This window comes from Amblyomma americanum, chromosome 11 (assembly GCF_052857255.1).
Source record: "Amblyomma americanum isolate KBUSLIRL-KWMA chromosome 11, ASM5285725v1, whole genome shotgun sequence".
Classification (NCBI taxonomy): domain Eukaryota; kingdom Metazoa; phylum Arthropoda; class Arachnida; order Ixodida; family Ixodidae; genus Amblyomma; species Amblyomma americanum.
Window position 1 is genome coordinate 64356626 of NC_135507.1, and position 16537 is coordinate 64373162.

Genomic DNA, 16537 nt, shown 5'->3' on the forward strand with positions numbered 1-16537 from the left:
GTCACCCATCCTAATCTGCTTCTTCCGCACGTGGGGTGGAGTATCTTGTCACTTCGCCCTCTCCAAACTAATCGACTGTGCAGCGGTGAACAATTTGGCACAAATAATTAAGGCAGTGTCTATCCTAGTGCCAGACTGCAGAATACCCTGGCTGCAATTCTCCCGACATCCCACTCTGACTGCGGCGCATTGGGCGGAGTGAGATGAGTTTTTCTTCGCGCGTTTCACAACTATGATTCCCCTGGAACATTTCATATTAGGGTCCGCCGGGACAACAATCAGTCTGAACGAACTCTTGCTGCCGTGGTGGATAAGTGGGTGCTGTATTCAGCTGCTGCCTTGAAAGACGCAGGCTCGATTCAAGCCGCGGCGGAGCATTTCGATGCAGGTGAAATGCTAGAGGCCGTGTACTATGCTTTGCAAGTGCACGTTAAGGAACCCCACACTGTTAACCAAAAAATACCCAAATGGGAGTAAATGGCTTGTTTTCCAGCGCTTGTTCTCTAGGCTTGTTCTCTGGAGGTTCTATTTACTCTCTATAAAAGGCGTATTTTATTTACGCCCTTATACAAGGGAGTTATTTTTTACTACCGACTGAAATGGTGCCCAATATGGCGTCGCGTTTTTTGATCCTCATCCAGACTCATCCAGACTCATTATTAGAGCAGTGCCAGGGGCAGAAACGGGCAGTAGCTGCGGGGGCCGTCGGCAACCAACGTCGGAAACTGCGGTGTTCTAATGGGACCCCGCGTCACGCGTTCTTTTCGCCGTCTGCAAGTCCAGCAATGGCGTAGGCGGAGGCGGCAGGAGTCGTCTGCTTGTCGTCTGCTTTTGCTGTACGAGCTTGTTCGGTTGGCTGTGTTCGTAGATATCGCAGAATCAATAGTTCAAAACTTAGGAGTAGGGGAGATGTTTAACTGTCATGCACCGCGCTATAGTTGAACGGGAGCCAGAGCAGAATAGGTTGAAAATAAAAACACCCCTGAAGTCTGTTTGGTATGACAGTGTTTGCTTTTATATTCCCTTCTTTAAGGCTTCTCATTTCAATATAAATGAGGAAATATGTAGCCTCGTCAGCTCAATCAAGAGCTCAGCGTTAAAACTATGTTATGTCACAGTTCCATGTTCAGGCAACGCACTGTAATCTGATGCAGCACACTGCGATAACTACAATGAAAAAAATCTTTGAGAATTAGGCCTAACCGGGGGCTGTAACGGAGTGGCGACGCTAAGAAAGAAAGGTCAGGTATGGTTAGAGCACAGGGGGCTTCACGAGAGCAGTTCAACTGTGTAGCTTGCTGCAGCGGAAAACGGCGAAAATCCGATATCTTGTACCGCGCAGGCGCTCGTGAAGGTAGAGAAATGAGCAGAGATCCAGCGATGATGGTAACCAGGGAGTCGTCTCTTATCGCCATTATCAGGCGACTGACCAGAAGCAGACGAGATGGTAGGTGGCGGGGCGTATGGCACAAAATGGTGTGTTTTTTTTACTCTATTGGGGACTTGGGGCCCATTGAGACCAAGAAACTCTATAAAAAATGGGAATTATAAGGAGGAGAATCCTCCTTTACACTCCATTATATAGCGGAGGGAGTAAATTACGTAGTGTAGCACATTTTTACTCCATATTGGTGGAGTAAATGTAGAGTAAATGGTGGAGTATAAAGGGTGGCGCCAACCATTTAAACTCCTATTTGTGTTGATTCTTGTTTACAGTGCAGGTGGTCGATATTACCAGTAGCCCACCACTACGGCGTCGCTCATAGTCTGAGTAGCTCGGGACGTTAATCCATAAGCCAAATCCATATCCATCGATTAGGAACAACATTTTCTAGCGCGAAGCTGACTATGAACGTAATAATTTTATATAATGTAAAATGTCACGATAAAAATCAATATACCTAAAGATAATCCGACGGCAGTCTTGAATTTGTTGTTCTATTAAGGTTTCTGCTATCGGAAAAAGCGTTCTCTATGGGTTTTCTATAGGAGTCTTAATGTTAGATGCGACCGATGGAGACAGTTTGAAAGGAAGATTTTGCTACATATCAGAGGAATGAACAATTATCTTCAATACTGCCGCAAGGGTGTCTTACAATTTTGCAGTTTTCAAAAATTTTGTCTGAAATCGCTGAAACTGATAAACCAAACTTAACCCGGCTGCTACAAGTGATCGGCTACAGCGTGGTAGCGGAACTAATGTTATTTCTTGCGGTAATTCTTGGGTACTCAGAAGCTCACACAGTTATGCTTAAAAGATCCACACACTCTGACACGGCAGAAAGCGGATGTACTGAACAATAGTTTTACCCTAGTGCGACTCAGTAGTACTGGGCTGGACCTGAAATATGACAAAATAACTCGGAAGTTCAAAGAGCGCACTGCGAGCGTGAGGGAAGGCGAACAAAGTTTGATAGTAAGGAACTTGGAGGGCCAGGAAGTTTGAACAAAATAAGGGTGAGGGAGGGCGCATGTTTTGATTGTGAGGGTAAGGAGAAGAGAAAAAATTAACACAATTGGCCATTTCTCTCCATTACACGTCCAGACGCAACGAAGATCAAGGAAGGCTGGCAAGAGCGAGCACTCATTAGACCAGAGTGCTTCCAGGGGGCTTCGAGCAGATCCTAGTGGCTCTTAAAACTAGATTTTCTCTTGTAAAAGGATAACAAAAAGAGCGTCCTATCTTGATCGCGAGACAGCTGCGTTAGAATATCTCGTGAATAAACAAGCTCGTTTGTAGTGTGCATTTCAAACAGCATATTTTTTATTGAGTCATCGTTTAAACATGCTCTATATGGGAGCGTTTTTAAGAGTGATGTCATGTGCAACTGTTTAAAAGGTTTCCGACCAGAGACACGTTTAAAAGTGGTATGGGTAGAACTCCTGCAAAAGAAAAAAACAAGAACAATTAGCTTCTTCTATTTTTCTAAAAACGCTGAAGTGTTTTGCTTTCAGAGCTCCGGACGTTTTGTTACTATATTCAGTGCCACATAGATAGGACCGACACCTTCTTAGAATAGCGTAGTGAGATAGGCATTCGCCTTGGGATGGGCACACGTTGTGTCTCCAGTCTTTTGTTTCAATTATGGAGCGTTTAAATTACCTATAGTACATAGTTGTATTCGAAGAAAATTAAAAAAAATCTGGAGCCTCAATTCGTATAATCCTATTATAAACCTTGCTTCGGTGGCTATAACACATATGGCCGCTCTTAAAACAATCGGAGCACAAGAACCTCTGCGTCCTTTGGGTAGACAAGGAAAACAAGAAATTCTTCTTGACCGGGAGAGATACGAACGCAACCTCACTCCATGGCGACCGAGGTTCAGAAGAAGGTAAAAAGGATTCATTCTCTCGACTCCGGAATAAACTCAACACACCATTGGCACAGCCTCGATTTCCGTATATACTGCCGGTAAAGCTCAGCCAAGGTCCTTTGAGCGCTTTAGAAAAATCACAGACCTGGTCCCATGCTCTGACCCATCGTTTAATTCACCTCGTCTTCGCTTCGGGCACTTCGCACTACGTTAACGGAAACTTCCCGCTTGAAAGCCGACACATCGACACATGTGCGTAAGTCTAGCCATTCTGTCGTGCGCCTTAGTCACACGCAAGTGAGCCCGAAAGAGAGCATTGTGTCCCAAGACTATATCTCGCTTTCCAACAGTGTTTCTGTGCCGCGCACAGTCCCTGCCGCATAATGGGCCCTCGAGCTATTTCTGGCCGACCTATTTGTGAGTCGAGATATTTTGGCCGCTTGCGGAATTGACCGTGTTTAACAGGTTCTTCCCTTTCAGACGCAAAATCTTCGGGCAAACGATCAAGGCTGCCACACACGCGGATGTCTAGCAGGTATGTTCCAATTGGGGAATTTTTCTTGTGTCAGGAAATCTGAGGGTTAATGACAGGCGAAAAGGAATGTAGATTTTGTGAACAAATTTTGTCTCATGTATTTCAGTCTGACGCAGTTTACACGCTTCTGAAAGGAGACATGCCCTGAAATAGCGAATTTTCAGATATTACATGAAACATCACTGCCGTTTCTACACCTGCTGGCAAGCTTAAATGAGACTGACGTCCCTGCAGAGCGTTCAGAAAAAATCAAACGGCTTTTGCAATGTGTCGATAACCGTTCAAACATTTTAAAGAATTCAGAGGTGGATTTCTCTGACGTAGAGTGCCCACTTTGATCAGTTGGTTAGCATTGAACTGCAAAATAGAGCGAAAAACACGGGCGACTGAAGAAAAACAAACACAAGCGCTGACGTCTACCACCTTTGGTAGCAGCCAGCCAGCGCGTGCATTTCTCTTTTATCAGACGTCCGTGTTCGTTGCCCTGCTTTGCCTCTTGCCTGCGTAAGTCTCCTGCGCGCCTGAGCTCGCTCGTGCCAAGGATACACCTCATAGTTAAACTAGAGATCGAAAACATCTTTTTTTTTTGAAGAAGAAGAGCTTGAGGTTTGTGCTCGTCGGAAGCCCACACATACCAGCCACTGCCTGAACTGCTACCGTGATATCCCGTGAACCAGAAGCTCATACGGAAACTCAAATCATTGAGAACACCAAAAGCCATTTGCTGCCCGTTAAGCGCAGGACAGAGGAAAGAAGCTGCCGAATTGGCCGCTTTTCAGAGGAACGACTACACCTGTATCTTTATTTACCATGGCCCGTCATCTTGAAGGCAACAGAAACCTGTTACCAAAGAAGAGAAGACCAAACACCTTATTGTCGCACCATACTCAGGGATGTCAGCGAAGCGTTGGAACTCAACCTGTGCCAATAAAACAACTGCGTTTCCCATACACGAATTTGATTACTCAGCCACTTCCTTTCGCAACCCCAAGAAGCAGTGCCCAGAGACAAGCCGCGTGGTGTGGTATCCAATTTTCCCTGCGCCGTATACTTCGTCTCGTATGTCGGCGAGCCAAGTAATTGGGCGAAAGATTACTACAACACAAAACAATGAAAGGAGATTTTCAGCCCAGAATGACCCTCTAACGAGCGAGCTTGCTCAGCGTGACGGCTAATCCGTCGAAGCGGCATCATCTCTAATGGTGGTATGTACAGAACGCAATAGGAAACATCAGCAGGCATCCACAGTCTCCACCTTTTTGCTAACTGAATGGCTTAGTAAGGCGACTTCAGAGAAAAACCAAGGTGCGCAGCAGTTTGCGTGCTTTGCATTTAGTCGCACGTTACAAAGAAACCGGGTTGGTTACAAAATATTGGGTCCTCGATTTACAGGCATGGTTGATGGCAGAATCTCCTTCACGCCTCTTTTTCGTGAGATGAAAATCCAACTGCCCGAGAGCACAACTGCAGTATTTATTCACTTTGCTCCCAATTCATTGTAATGACATCACTCTCCATTGGCATCATAAAGCTATGCTTTTGCTTTCTATTTTCCCCTTCCCCAGTGGAGTGTAGCAGGACCGGGCCACCTTATTCCGGCCGACCTCGCCACCTTTCCTTTCATTTAATTACTTTCTCTCTCTCTCTCTCTCTCTCTCTTTGTTCCCAAGCTTGGTCTTATAAAGCAAAATAAGCATTCCTTGTTCAAACTTGTCACACAAGTTGTGGAACTTATGAAAATTATGTTCATCATCAGACCGACTAACCCCAATACAGGAAAAAGGCCTCTTCAAAGGCTCTCCAATTAACCCTGCCCATTGCCAGCTGCAGGGCACCCTATCTCCATAATTTTCTTTATATTATCTTCCCTCTTGACTTTCTGCAGCGTATTGCTACGCTTCCCTTCCCTTGGAATTCAGACTGTTACCATTAAGCTGTATCAGTTATCTTCCCATCGCATCATATACCCTGTCGAAGCCCATTTCTTCCTCTTTATTTCGACTTGGATGTGAATAACCTTTGTTTCATGTCTGACCAACTCTGCCCTCTTAAGGTATCTTAATACTACACCTGTCATTCTTCTTTCCATAGCTCGCTGCGCTCTCCTTAAGTTGAACGCTTTTCGTTAGCCTCCGCATTTCTACCCCATGCATAGGTGAGTACCGGTATGATACAGCTCTTGTGTGCTTTTCTCTTGACGGAAATTGATAATGGTAAATATCAAACTTTAAAGAACTACCGTAGATTCAGCAACGTCAAATGGCCGAAGAGGAGGTCGAAAATCCTTTTTTTCTTCTTCTAATATCTTAGCTATACCCAAGTTTGGGACTGTCCAGATGTCTTCTTTATCTAACGTCTATCTACCCCTCAGAGCTTTAATTCCCCATAAACGTACCCGTGTGGGTTTCTAACAGGCGTTCAAGTAGTCTCGCAGGGGCGAAGAACACTAATCAGTAAACCCAGATTTTGCTCCACCGATTACCAAAAAAAACCCCACTGCGATTTTAGTAAAATGAAAATTTCAGCTAGTTGGTACTGGTTGCGCACATTTCACGGACAAGAAGGCGAAGACGTGGAAAGAATTACAACACACGGCTTGTTGCTATCGCCCTTCTTTCTCGGCGTTCCTCTATTCGCGCTTGAAACACGCAGAGTTTAAGCTTCATTGCTTCAGAATTCATGACCTCGTGTTTATTGGCTTTTCCCGATGTCACCTGCGGGAAATTAGAGTGAATTGGGCTTGGTGGCCTGATTTCACGAGAAAGTGATAATCTTCTTTAGTAGTGCTGCGGACCTTATGCTCGAAAGAAGGAAGCCCTATTAACTGATCCAGGGGGTGAATCTCAGTATTTTGTGTTTGATCTTACGCAGAGAATATGTCTGTGCATGTTGGTGATTCATTCTGAGCTGTTGACAGAAAAAAAAAAACAAAAAAGGGAGGTAGGTAAGTTAGCTATGATAGCTTACATACATAAGGCTTCACGCAATCTTAAGAAGGTAGGTCTGCAGTCACGTGTGAAAGTAGTGCTTACGGCCCTAACAGATTGCGGAGCTTGCGCAGGATGACTTTCTCTGTTAAGAAGCGTGAACCCAGCCGTACAATCGTGAACTGGAAGACCTTTGTCCCTTGTCGAAAGCGGGTTGTCTACAAGATTCCCCTCTCGAGCCGAAATTTCTATGTCGGGCAAACGGAAAGATGCTTAAACGGACGCCTGAAAGAGCGCGCGAGGAAAGTCAGCAGTGTTGGCGTTGACGGGCACTTGGCCGTGCATTGCAGAACGAGTAACAGTGAGCCGCCCTGCTGACCGACGTTCGAGGGAACAGTTCGGGGGAAATCACTCGAGAGATTATTGAAGCTACTAATATTGCGCGAGCAGGGATTGGATGTGTCAGCACGCTGTCTATATCCTTGTAACTAAGAGAACTTGAATGTTTGGCGCAAACAGGTGGTGGCAGCACGGGCTAAGTATGCGTTCCCGACCAGGTTGTCACTGTTCATTTTATTCCTTCGCGTTTGCACTTTTCGGGAGTGCATATATTTCCAAATGATCATGCAATAAAACGTCAGTTGATAGTTAGCGCTTGTCTGTGTCGACCGTGTTCCTTTGTGTGCTATTACTTGCCGCTTATGATTTTATCAACATTTCGCCACTCCTGCTTGAAGCTGAGAACCGGAAGACACTACGGCTCCAAGCCCAAATCGGAATACATCATGAGCGGTGCGACCGCGATCGAAGCCGATCGAAGCTCTTGTTGGACACATCTTTTTTTGCGCAAATTGCTTACTCTAGTATAATGTAACTTTATGCGTTGCCACTTGAATATATCTAACTTGAGCTGCAACCGGCCAGAACCCAGCAAGAAATTTTGGTGCTTCACCTCACTGTGCTAGAATTAAAAAACGATTTCAACAGGAAGTGTCGAAGTTTTGGCTTCAATACATCGCTTCAAGGAGCCCTAGTCATAAGAATTTTCTACGCTTTTATGACTAAGCACTACCAAATGGAATCTAATCTGCAGGCTACACAACAGCTAAAGGTGGTCTGCCAGCGATGGGATCTACAAATGAATTTGTTTAATTCAAACCCTTAAAATGTAGCTGACAGTATCGAGAAATAAGAATTGATAAATGGGCTACCGCAGTGGAATAAAAAAGGAACGCGCTTTCATTTCCATTACAAAGGGTTATAATGTATTGAAAAAGGCCTACACTGAATACAGTTTCTGCCACCAACAGCGATATTCGCAAGCCTGCTGGGTGGAAATAATTGAAAATATACCTGCGCTCAAAAGACACGGACTGAAAGATAAAGACACACACACACAGCGCTGGGTGGGTTCATCTGACACACAACTGGGTGGGTTCATCTAATTTTTGTTTACTGGTAGCAGAAACGTAAGGTTGACAAAAAGGGTTCAGTCTAAGTTAAGGACAGCGCAGCGAGCTATGGAAAGAAAAATGATAATGTAACGTGAAGAGACTGCTAGAGCGGTCCCCTTATCTATTCCCAGTGGAGGGTACTTAAGTGTCCAAAAATGGTGATGGTCTTGAACAGGTTTGTCCTTTCCTGCTGGACAGACGTCAACACTGCCAAGCAGAGCAATATGATCGATTTTTTCGAGCACACATTTTGGATGCAGTTGTTTGCACCTCTGTTGGTATCATGCTACTGGGTGCCTTCTACGTGTTCTATTTCTGGAGCCGTTCCTGCAGCTATGGGGATTCAGTTTGATGCCAGTGTGGCGTCAAGAAACGAACCTTTCAAAACTGAAGCTGTTGCACGTGAGGAACGTATAAGTTACTTACTTCGTACAAGGCTAACTGCTGCCAGAAAGGTATGTTGAAGGCAAGATGGTTTGTGCCGAACTGATGCTTTCTCACTGTCGCAACTTCGACTTGGTTGCTGATGTTCATTGTGGCGACAAATTTCTTAGGTGTGAGGCGTACAGTTAGGATAAGAATAGTGCCCGTTTCAATGATTTTATCGAGAGTAAATCTCACTACTCTGTTTTTTAAACCGATGGTTACGCTGAAAAGGTAAAAACAGAGATTGTTAATAGAGGAAATATTCAGTAGTTTTTCTCTCCAAGGGGATTTTAAGGTGAAAAATTATAGAATTCACATTTACACTTGGGGTCTGTATTGCGCACCATCTCGCAAAAGCAGGTGTGAAGACTGGCAACACTATTGCACCGCTCAGTACCAAGCTGTGACACGCGATACGAATTGGATACCGCTGCGGCGGAGGCTAAGTGGTTACGGAGCTCGGGTGCTGGTACGAAAGACGCGGCTTCGATCCGGGCCGTGGCGGTTGCATTTCGATGGAGGCCAAATTCTAGAGGCCCGTGTACTGTGCGATGTCAGTGCACGTTAAAGAACCCTAGGTGGTCGAAATTTCCGAAAGCCCTTCACAACTGCGTCTCTCATAGCCTGAATCGCTTTGAGTCATTAAATCCCCATAAACCATAAACCAGACAAATTGGATATCGGGAAACATTAATCCTTTGTCATTAAACATTCAATGGCCCTCCGACACGTCAGTATGTGATATATCTGATAGTACGGTTTGTGTCAATATGTGGACACACACACACACACACACACACACACACACACACACACACACACACACACACACACACACACACACACACACACACACACACACACACACACACACACACACGCACGCACGCACACACGCACACACACACACACACACACACACACACACACACACACACACACACACACACACACACACACACACACATACACACACGCATATACACACGTATATACAAATGAAAAAAGACAAGAGTCACTGCAACCAAGGTGCACAACGGAATGTTTCTATTCCTTTAATGCCCAGTTGGAGGAGGCGTCCTGCTCCAACTGGGCAGGTTTCCGCCGTGAGTTTCTCGCCATATTCAGCTCGATCGAGAGAAGGGAAATGCTGAAATGGCCCTTCGCTCCAGGTCGCAGCAGTCCAAGTTGAACGTGACCGTTTATCGACGACATGACACGTTGCTGCAATCGGGCCGACTCTGCCATGCCCCAAGCTACAAAGTAGCGGCAACTTATACGCGGCGTGAAGGAGCAGCTGTTTGCTTTCCTCATTCGGGACCCTCTGAGAGCCGCCGCCACCGTCGCCAAGGAAGCTACGAGCATGGATCCTTCATTGCAGGAACAGAGTGCCCAATGCAGCCGTCAAGCAAATGTAGCGGCCACTCACCACTGCGCGTCTTTGCCAGCCCCAGGGGACGAGGCGCTGCGAGAGCCTGTGCGGAGCGTTGTCCGCGAACAACTGCGACACCTCCATTTGGATGCTCCATCAGCAGGCATAGCTTCTACAGTGGACGTCCTCCATGACGAATTCCGGCGAGCGGTGCCGCCCCCATCAGCCCCACAATCGAAGCCACACGTCATGTTTGACAGCGATGCCGTGCTCCGATCTGCCCCGCGCCGCAGGCGTCTCACCGATTGACAGACCATGATCGACCAATCGTTACCTGCGCCCCGTCCAGCAGTAGCAGGACCTTTGCCCTTCTATCAGGGAAGCGCAAGTGTGGCGCAACAATCACCCTCTCTGCGACCGCTGCGGAGAGCCCAGCCATATACTGCAGAATCGCCCGTACCTGAGAATGGGTTTGAGAAGATCACCGCCTGGCCCGCCTCGACGGCGCAATGGCGAGACTAAAGGACATAGAGGAGTACCTGGCCGCTCACGTGCTGCTTCCGACTTTGCAGCAGCGCCAATCGCGATCACCATCCCCGAGGCGCTTTGCGTTGCCCAGTCGGTCGTCATGCTCTGGTCAGTTCAGAGGCACATCCCCTTGCCGGGAATATTGAAGACTGCGTCCTCCGGGGGTAGGACCGTCGCCACTGCACAGAGTCAACAGCCTACACCCGACGATTTAACGCGATGGCCCAAGCGGCGACGCCCGGATCCGACGACCGCGCCGACGCCCTGCGAACGACTGGTTCTTGCTGAAATTTTAACCGCCGACAGTTATGAAGTTACCGCACTTTTCGTCGATATATATATATATATATATATATATATATATATATATATATATATATATATATATATTGTAGAGCGGTTTATTGGCACGATGGAAGCGCGGGCTACGAAGACCTTGGCACAGGCAATCTACGAGGCAGAGAGCCGAGAGACCAGACACAAGCGGCAGTGTTCCATCGAGCACGAGCATACAAAACGGCGGCGCGAGCGCTTCGTCGTCGTTGGCTTCGGGGCTGGTTCATCTTCTTTATTCCAATATATATATATATATATATATATATATATATATATATATATATATATATATATATATATATATATATATATATATATATATATATATACCAGCGCTGTTTATCTGTAATGAGCAGTAAGCTCGCCACTACTCTCAGTAAGGCTCTGAAAGCTTGGCGTGAACCAAAACAAATTAAATCAACAAGAAGCAGTTTACTGGAGGAATCTGAAAACCGGAACCTTCTCCAATTTACACATCCTTAGGAAAATGTTCCCGAAGCAATACAGGGACATCTGCCCATGCTGCGGCGCAAACACCCACCCTATACCATATCACTTGAGAATGTGACAGAAATGAAGTATTCCATGGCTCAGAAAATCCAAGTGCGGAGCAGTGGGAGAGTGTGCTCTCTAGCGGCAACCAAATTCTCCAAAGAGGATTGGTCATCCATGCCCAGCGAGCGGCCAAACTGAGCGGTGCCCTGGAATAGGGGCGCCGACCTCTTCAAGACGGAAGGAGACATATGCTTGACGATGAAGACCTCTGTCTGACCGAAAGACCTTGTTTAATGCAATAAAGTGCATCCTATCCTATTCTATCCGTGATGCGCACTGCCGGTGGCCATGTAGTGACGCCGATCGGCGTCTGCTCCTGCCGCATCCAGATCCGCGGTCTTACCTTCACTGGGACCTTTGCCGTTTTACTTGACTGTTCATAAGATCTGATTCTAGGCGTGAATTTTCTACGCGAGTCAGGTGCGGTCATCGACACTCGGGAGCTCATGGTACCTTTTCCGTCCAGTGAGCCGTTGATTCCAACAGCGAGCCCTGCAGAGTAATGTTGCGCATGTCACGACCACATTGCGATTCCTGCGCTAACCAGGAAGTTCGTCACATCCGAGCGGAATGATAGCACCGGCACTAATTGGCATTGCTGAAGCGAACATGTCGTCTCTACTCACTCGACAAGTTTGTGTAGCTCTAGCCGTGCTAGAACTTGCCAACGGTCGCACTGACATAGTCACCAACTTAACCTGTGAACCGCAACAGCTGACAAAACAGCGGTCGTCGCTTATTTGGACAATCTTGGAGAGTGTACCAGGCAGTGCTCTTTGTCCACCCCATCGGACCTCGACGATGCGATGGTTATAGCCATTTCGACCGAAGGAACCCCGCACTTCTTGGCCAGTCAGAAACGCTGCGTGGGAAGCCTCATCCATTCCTTCCGAAACTGTTTCGCGTCAACTTCCAAGGTGCGACAGCCGCCGCTTAACAAGCACCGAATTATCATTGCCGAAGACCAAGGACCACTATGTCAGCGCGCTTATCAGGTGTCTTCAAAGGAACGTGAAGCCATCCGCCGCCAAGTTACACAGATGCTCCAGGACGACGCCATACAACCGTCCACGAGCCCTGGGGCATCGCCTGTTGTCCTCGTCACGAAGAAATATAGCACCCTAAGGTTTTACGTGGGTTACAGACGCCTCAATAACGTCACGAAAAAAGATGTGTACCTTCTACGAGGCATTGACGGCATCCTAGACCGCCTGCGCCATGCACACGTATTATTCTTTCCTTGACCTTACCAGTGAATATAGGCAAATAAGAAGAACGCTTTTATTACTCCTGACGGTTTATACGAGTTTATGGTGCTTTCTTATGGCTTGTGCTCGGCCCCTTCCACATTCCAAAGAATGATGGACAGCGTGCTGTCCGGCCGGAAGTGGCAGTCGTGCCTCGTATATCTCGACGACACTCTCAAGGTTCGCTTACACGCAAAACATAAATATCCACGAAAGCAGCAGATTGGACAGCCGTCGCCGTAGCTCAGCTGGTAAGAGCACCGGACGCGATATTCGGACGTCGTGGGTTCGGATCCCACCGGCGGAATGGTTGTTTTTTCTGCTGCTTTATACGTAATTTTCTTTAAAAAAAATTAATTGATTGGCACTAGATATTAAAAAATAAAATAAATAAACATTTCACAATGCACCTTGATTTTGGTGACTGTTGGCTTCCTAAATATGTTTGTCAAACGAGCCCCTCACTGCATTTGCCTCGTCTCCTAATAGCTTAACAGAGGTCTCTGTTCTGGCAGTCTTGATGCCATAGGTAGCATAAGAGGGCTCTTGCACAGTTTCCGCCCTTGCCGTTAGATGACGTTCTACATCACACTTGCGGTATTACAGGACGTGCTACGTCCACCGCTATGGACGAGGGGGGCGCTGGTGAACACTCTCAAGGTTCGCTTACACGCAAAACATAAATACCCACGAAAGCAGCAGATTGGACAGCCGTCGCCGTAGCTCAGTTGGTAAGAGCACCGGGCGCGATATTAGGAGGTCGTGGGTTCGGAACCCACCGGCAGCACGGTTGTTTTTCTGCTGCTTTATAAGTAATTTTCTTGAAAAAAACTAATTGATTGGCACTAGATATAAAAAAAGAAACATTCCCCTATGCACCTTGATTTTGGTGACTGTTGGCTTCCTAAATATGTTTGTCAAACGAGCCCCTCACGTCATTTGCCTTGTCTGCTATATATATATATTTATATCGTTTCGAGAAAGGACGGGCTCTGTCCGAAACGTCGAATCAAAATAAATCTATGGCAGAATGAAGCACTTCTCAACTTTGCATTTTACGTCTAGCAACCAAATACGTTTATTTGGTTGCCTCTGAAGGTTCCAAAGCCGAAGGCCAGTCGTACAATTCCTTCTGGGCGATAGGTTTCCATCCTGGCGGCCCAGGGCGATGTGACGACGGCGCAGTCGTAGTATGGATTGAGGCGGGTCGTGTGGACAATGGCGCGGCCTCGGCGACGATGATCAGAGGATTGCGTAAAAGGTTCGATGATGTAATTGACGGGGGATGTCTGCTGAAGAATACGATAGGGTATCTGGTACTTCCTATCAAGTTTTTAGGAAAGGCCGAGAACTGAGGAGGGTACCCAGAGCCAGACCAAAGAGTGAGGAAGTTAAGCGGGAGGAAGTGCAGGGTGATAACGGCTGCATTTCTGCTGCTGCTGGGCGTGAGAAGTGAAGGACCGAGCAAGCTGTCGGCATTTTTCGGCATAAGATGCGGCTTGAGAAAGAGTTGTAAATTCGGAAGCATCAGGGCGGTATTACCACGTAGAATGGTGTGCATTGTGCAACGCTAACGTCCGTACAGAAGAAAGTACGGAGAGAATCTGGTGATGGCTTGAGCTGCGGAGTTATAAGCGTATGTGACAAAAGGGAGAACGCGGTCCCAGTTACAATGTTCGGAAGCAACTCTCTCAGTTTCCTAGGTCCTACACTGGGCAAACATTTTATGAATGACCGCTATCAAATTGTCGCCGTTTTTACGTGGAATACAAAGAGCTTAAGAGTAAAAACTGCAGACTTTCGCAGACTCCTTGAGCAATACAATTTTCCTGTGCTGTGCATAGAGGAAGCCAGTGTGAATGACGATTTCCGTCCCTAGAACTACGTGTCATAGAAATCATCAAGTACGTCTGGTCTGAGTAGAGCGATGTTGTGTGTGAGGAATGACCTACCCTTCTACCTGATCCAGTCCGGTGATTCTGACGTTCCGGAGTTCGTGGCTTGCAAAGCGTCCTTTGGTAAGGTCTTCTTACTGCTATTAGTATTTACTTGGATGCAACTTGTCGCGTCTGTATTGATGCTCTACTGAATATCTCTAAAATAGCGGGCTGTCGTTTACTGATTTGCGGTGATTTTAACGCGCATAATACTGTTTGGGGTAGTGACCACTGTGACTTCAGTGGAAGTGTCTTTGAGTACGCCGCCGAAAAATGTAACTTATGTGTTCTTAACGACGGTTCTCCGTCCTTTCTACGCGGGTTTCTTTATTGGAGCTGTTTAGATCTGACTCAGCACTCAAGATCTGGTGCCTGACGGGGTGTGGGCCAGAGGCTTTGAGATACGCGGAAGTGATCACCATCCGATACTGATACATCATCCTAGCTTATGCTGTCAGGGTGCCTAACGTAAATCCAAACTTGGTAATTGGGAAGCTTTTCGTCTCAATATGACTCAAGAAGTTCCCACGGACATTCGCGTTAAGACTTTGCTGCGCCAAAGAGAGTCTGAATTGTTGTACTAAGGATGTTCCCACACCTGACGGGTTCACATGTATTGATGGAGAGTATGAGTGACTGAGGGCAGTACGAAGAAAAGCGGAACGGGTTTACCGCCCTTACGGGTCTCTAGAATCGTATCGTGAGGCTCAAAGAATTCATTCGCCAATGAATAAACGTCTGCAGCAATTAGGAATAAAAAAAATGGGGTGACTTCTGCAGTACATCGACCCCTCACACTCTGGTACCTGGGATATGGTTGACGGTCCGCTCCTTAACGAGGCTCGTTTCTCAAAACAACCGTCTTAGATCTCTTTTAATGGCATGGGAACCTGTATAAACAGGCTTGGCTGATGAGTTGTGTCAACTTATTTCTCGTCCTGGTGTTTAATTGAACTGCGAGAAAATTAAAAACTGAGCTACATAAGCGCAGCAAAAAGTTAGTGCTTGCTGCAATGCGCAACATGCCTATTTGAATTCTGTATTCACAATCGGTGAACTTAAAAGTGCTCTTGCGTTGTGCCGTCCATGGACTGCTGCTGGGCGTGGTGCCCTTTCTTTTGGGATGCTCCAATATCTTGTTACGAAGGACGCTGCAGAACTTTTGGTGATATTTAACAATGTGTGGGTCACTCATAAAATATTGCGCGTGTTATTCCCGTTTTAAAGCCCTATAAACCCCCTTTGCTTCTCGACTCCTTTCGGCCAGTGATCCTGGCGAGCTGCTTATGTAAAGTTATGGAGGAAAGATAGACGCCAAGATTCAGTGGTGGTGTGATGCAACAGTAGTGTTTTTTGAGTTCATGACTGGATGTCGTAGACGTATATGCTCTATGGATGCAATTATGGACCTAGTAACATGTGTATAGCATGAGCGTAGCAAAAGCAATATCACCGTCAAAGTATTTTTGGATATCAAGCGTGCATTCGATACTTTAGGTCGTATTCATGTCCTCTTAAGTTTGCTAGACCTCGGTGTGAATGGAAGCAGCAATGTTCGATTTCCCACTTTTTAGATGGCAGGAAAATATTCATGCAGGCAAGTGAAGGAAAAAGCACGTTACATAGCCTTATGGAAGGAGTGCCACAGGGCAGTTTGCTGAGCCCTTTTCTTTTTAACTGTGGGATGGTGCATTTGCCGCGAAAGCTGCCTCCTGGCTTACTCTTCATAATACGCCGACGATGTCTGCATCTGGGTTTCTGGCAAAAACTGCAGGCCTCACCCAGTCTACCTTGCAAGTAGTACTAAATGCCATTGACTGCTTTTTGAACGAGAGAGGGATGATGCTCTTTCATACAAAAACAGCCGTTCTGCCTTGAACTCGTAAGAATCTGAAGGATTTCT

General features: G+C 46.6%; 1 protein-coding gene across 1 annotated transcript in view; it reads right to left on the bottom strand.

Moving 5' to 3' along the window:
• Positions 1 to 2777: 2777 nt before the first annotated feature.
• LOC144110483 (uncharacterized) overlaps positions 2778 to 16537 on the bottom strand; it is a 40639-nt gene continuing 26879 nt past the window's right edge. Inside the window, exons 7-8 of the mRNA XM_077643401.1 lie at positions 8660 to 8882; positions 2778 to 2883 (exon numbers count right to left, since the gene is read on the bottom strand). Coding sequence (XP_077499527.1) covers positions 2860 to 2883; positions 8660 to 8882 — 247 coding nt within the window. The 3' untranslated portion in view covers positions 2778 to 2859. The remainder of the gene's footprint in view (positions 2884 to 8659; positions 8883 to 16537) is intronic.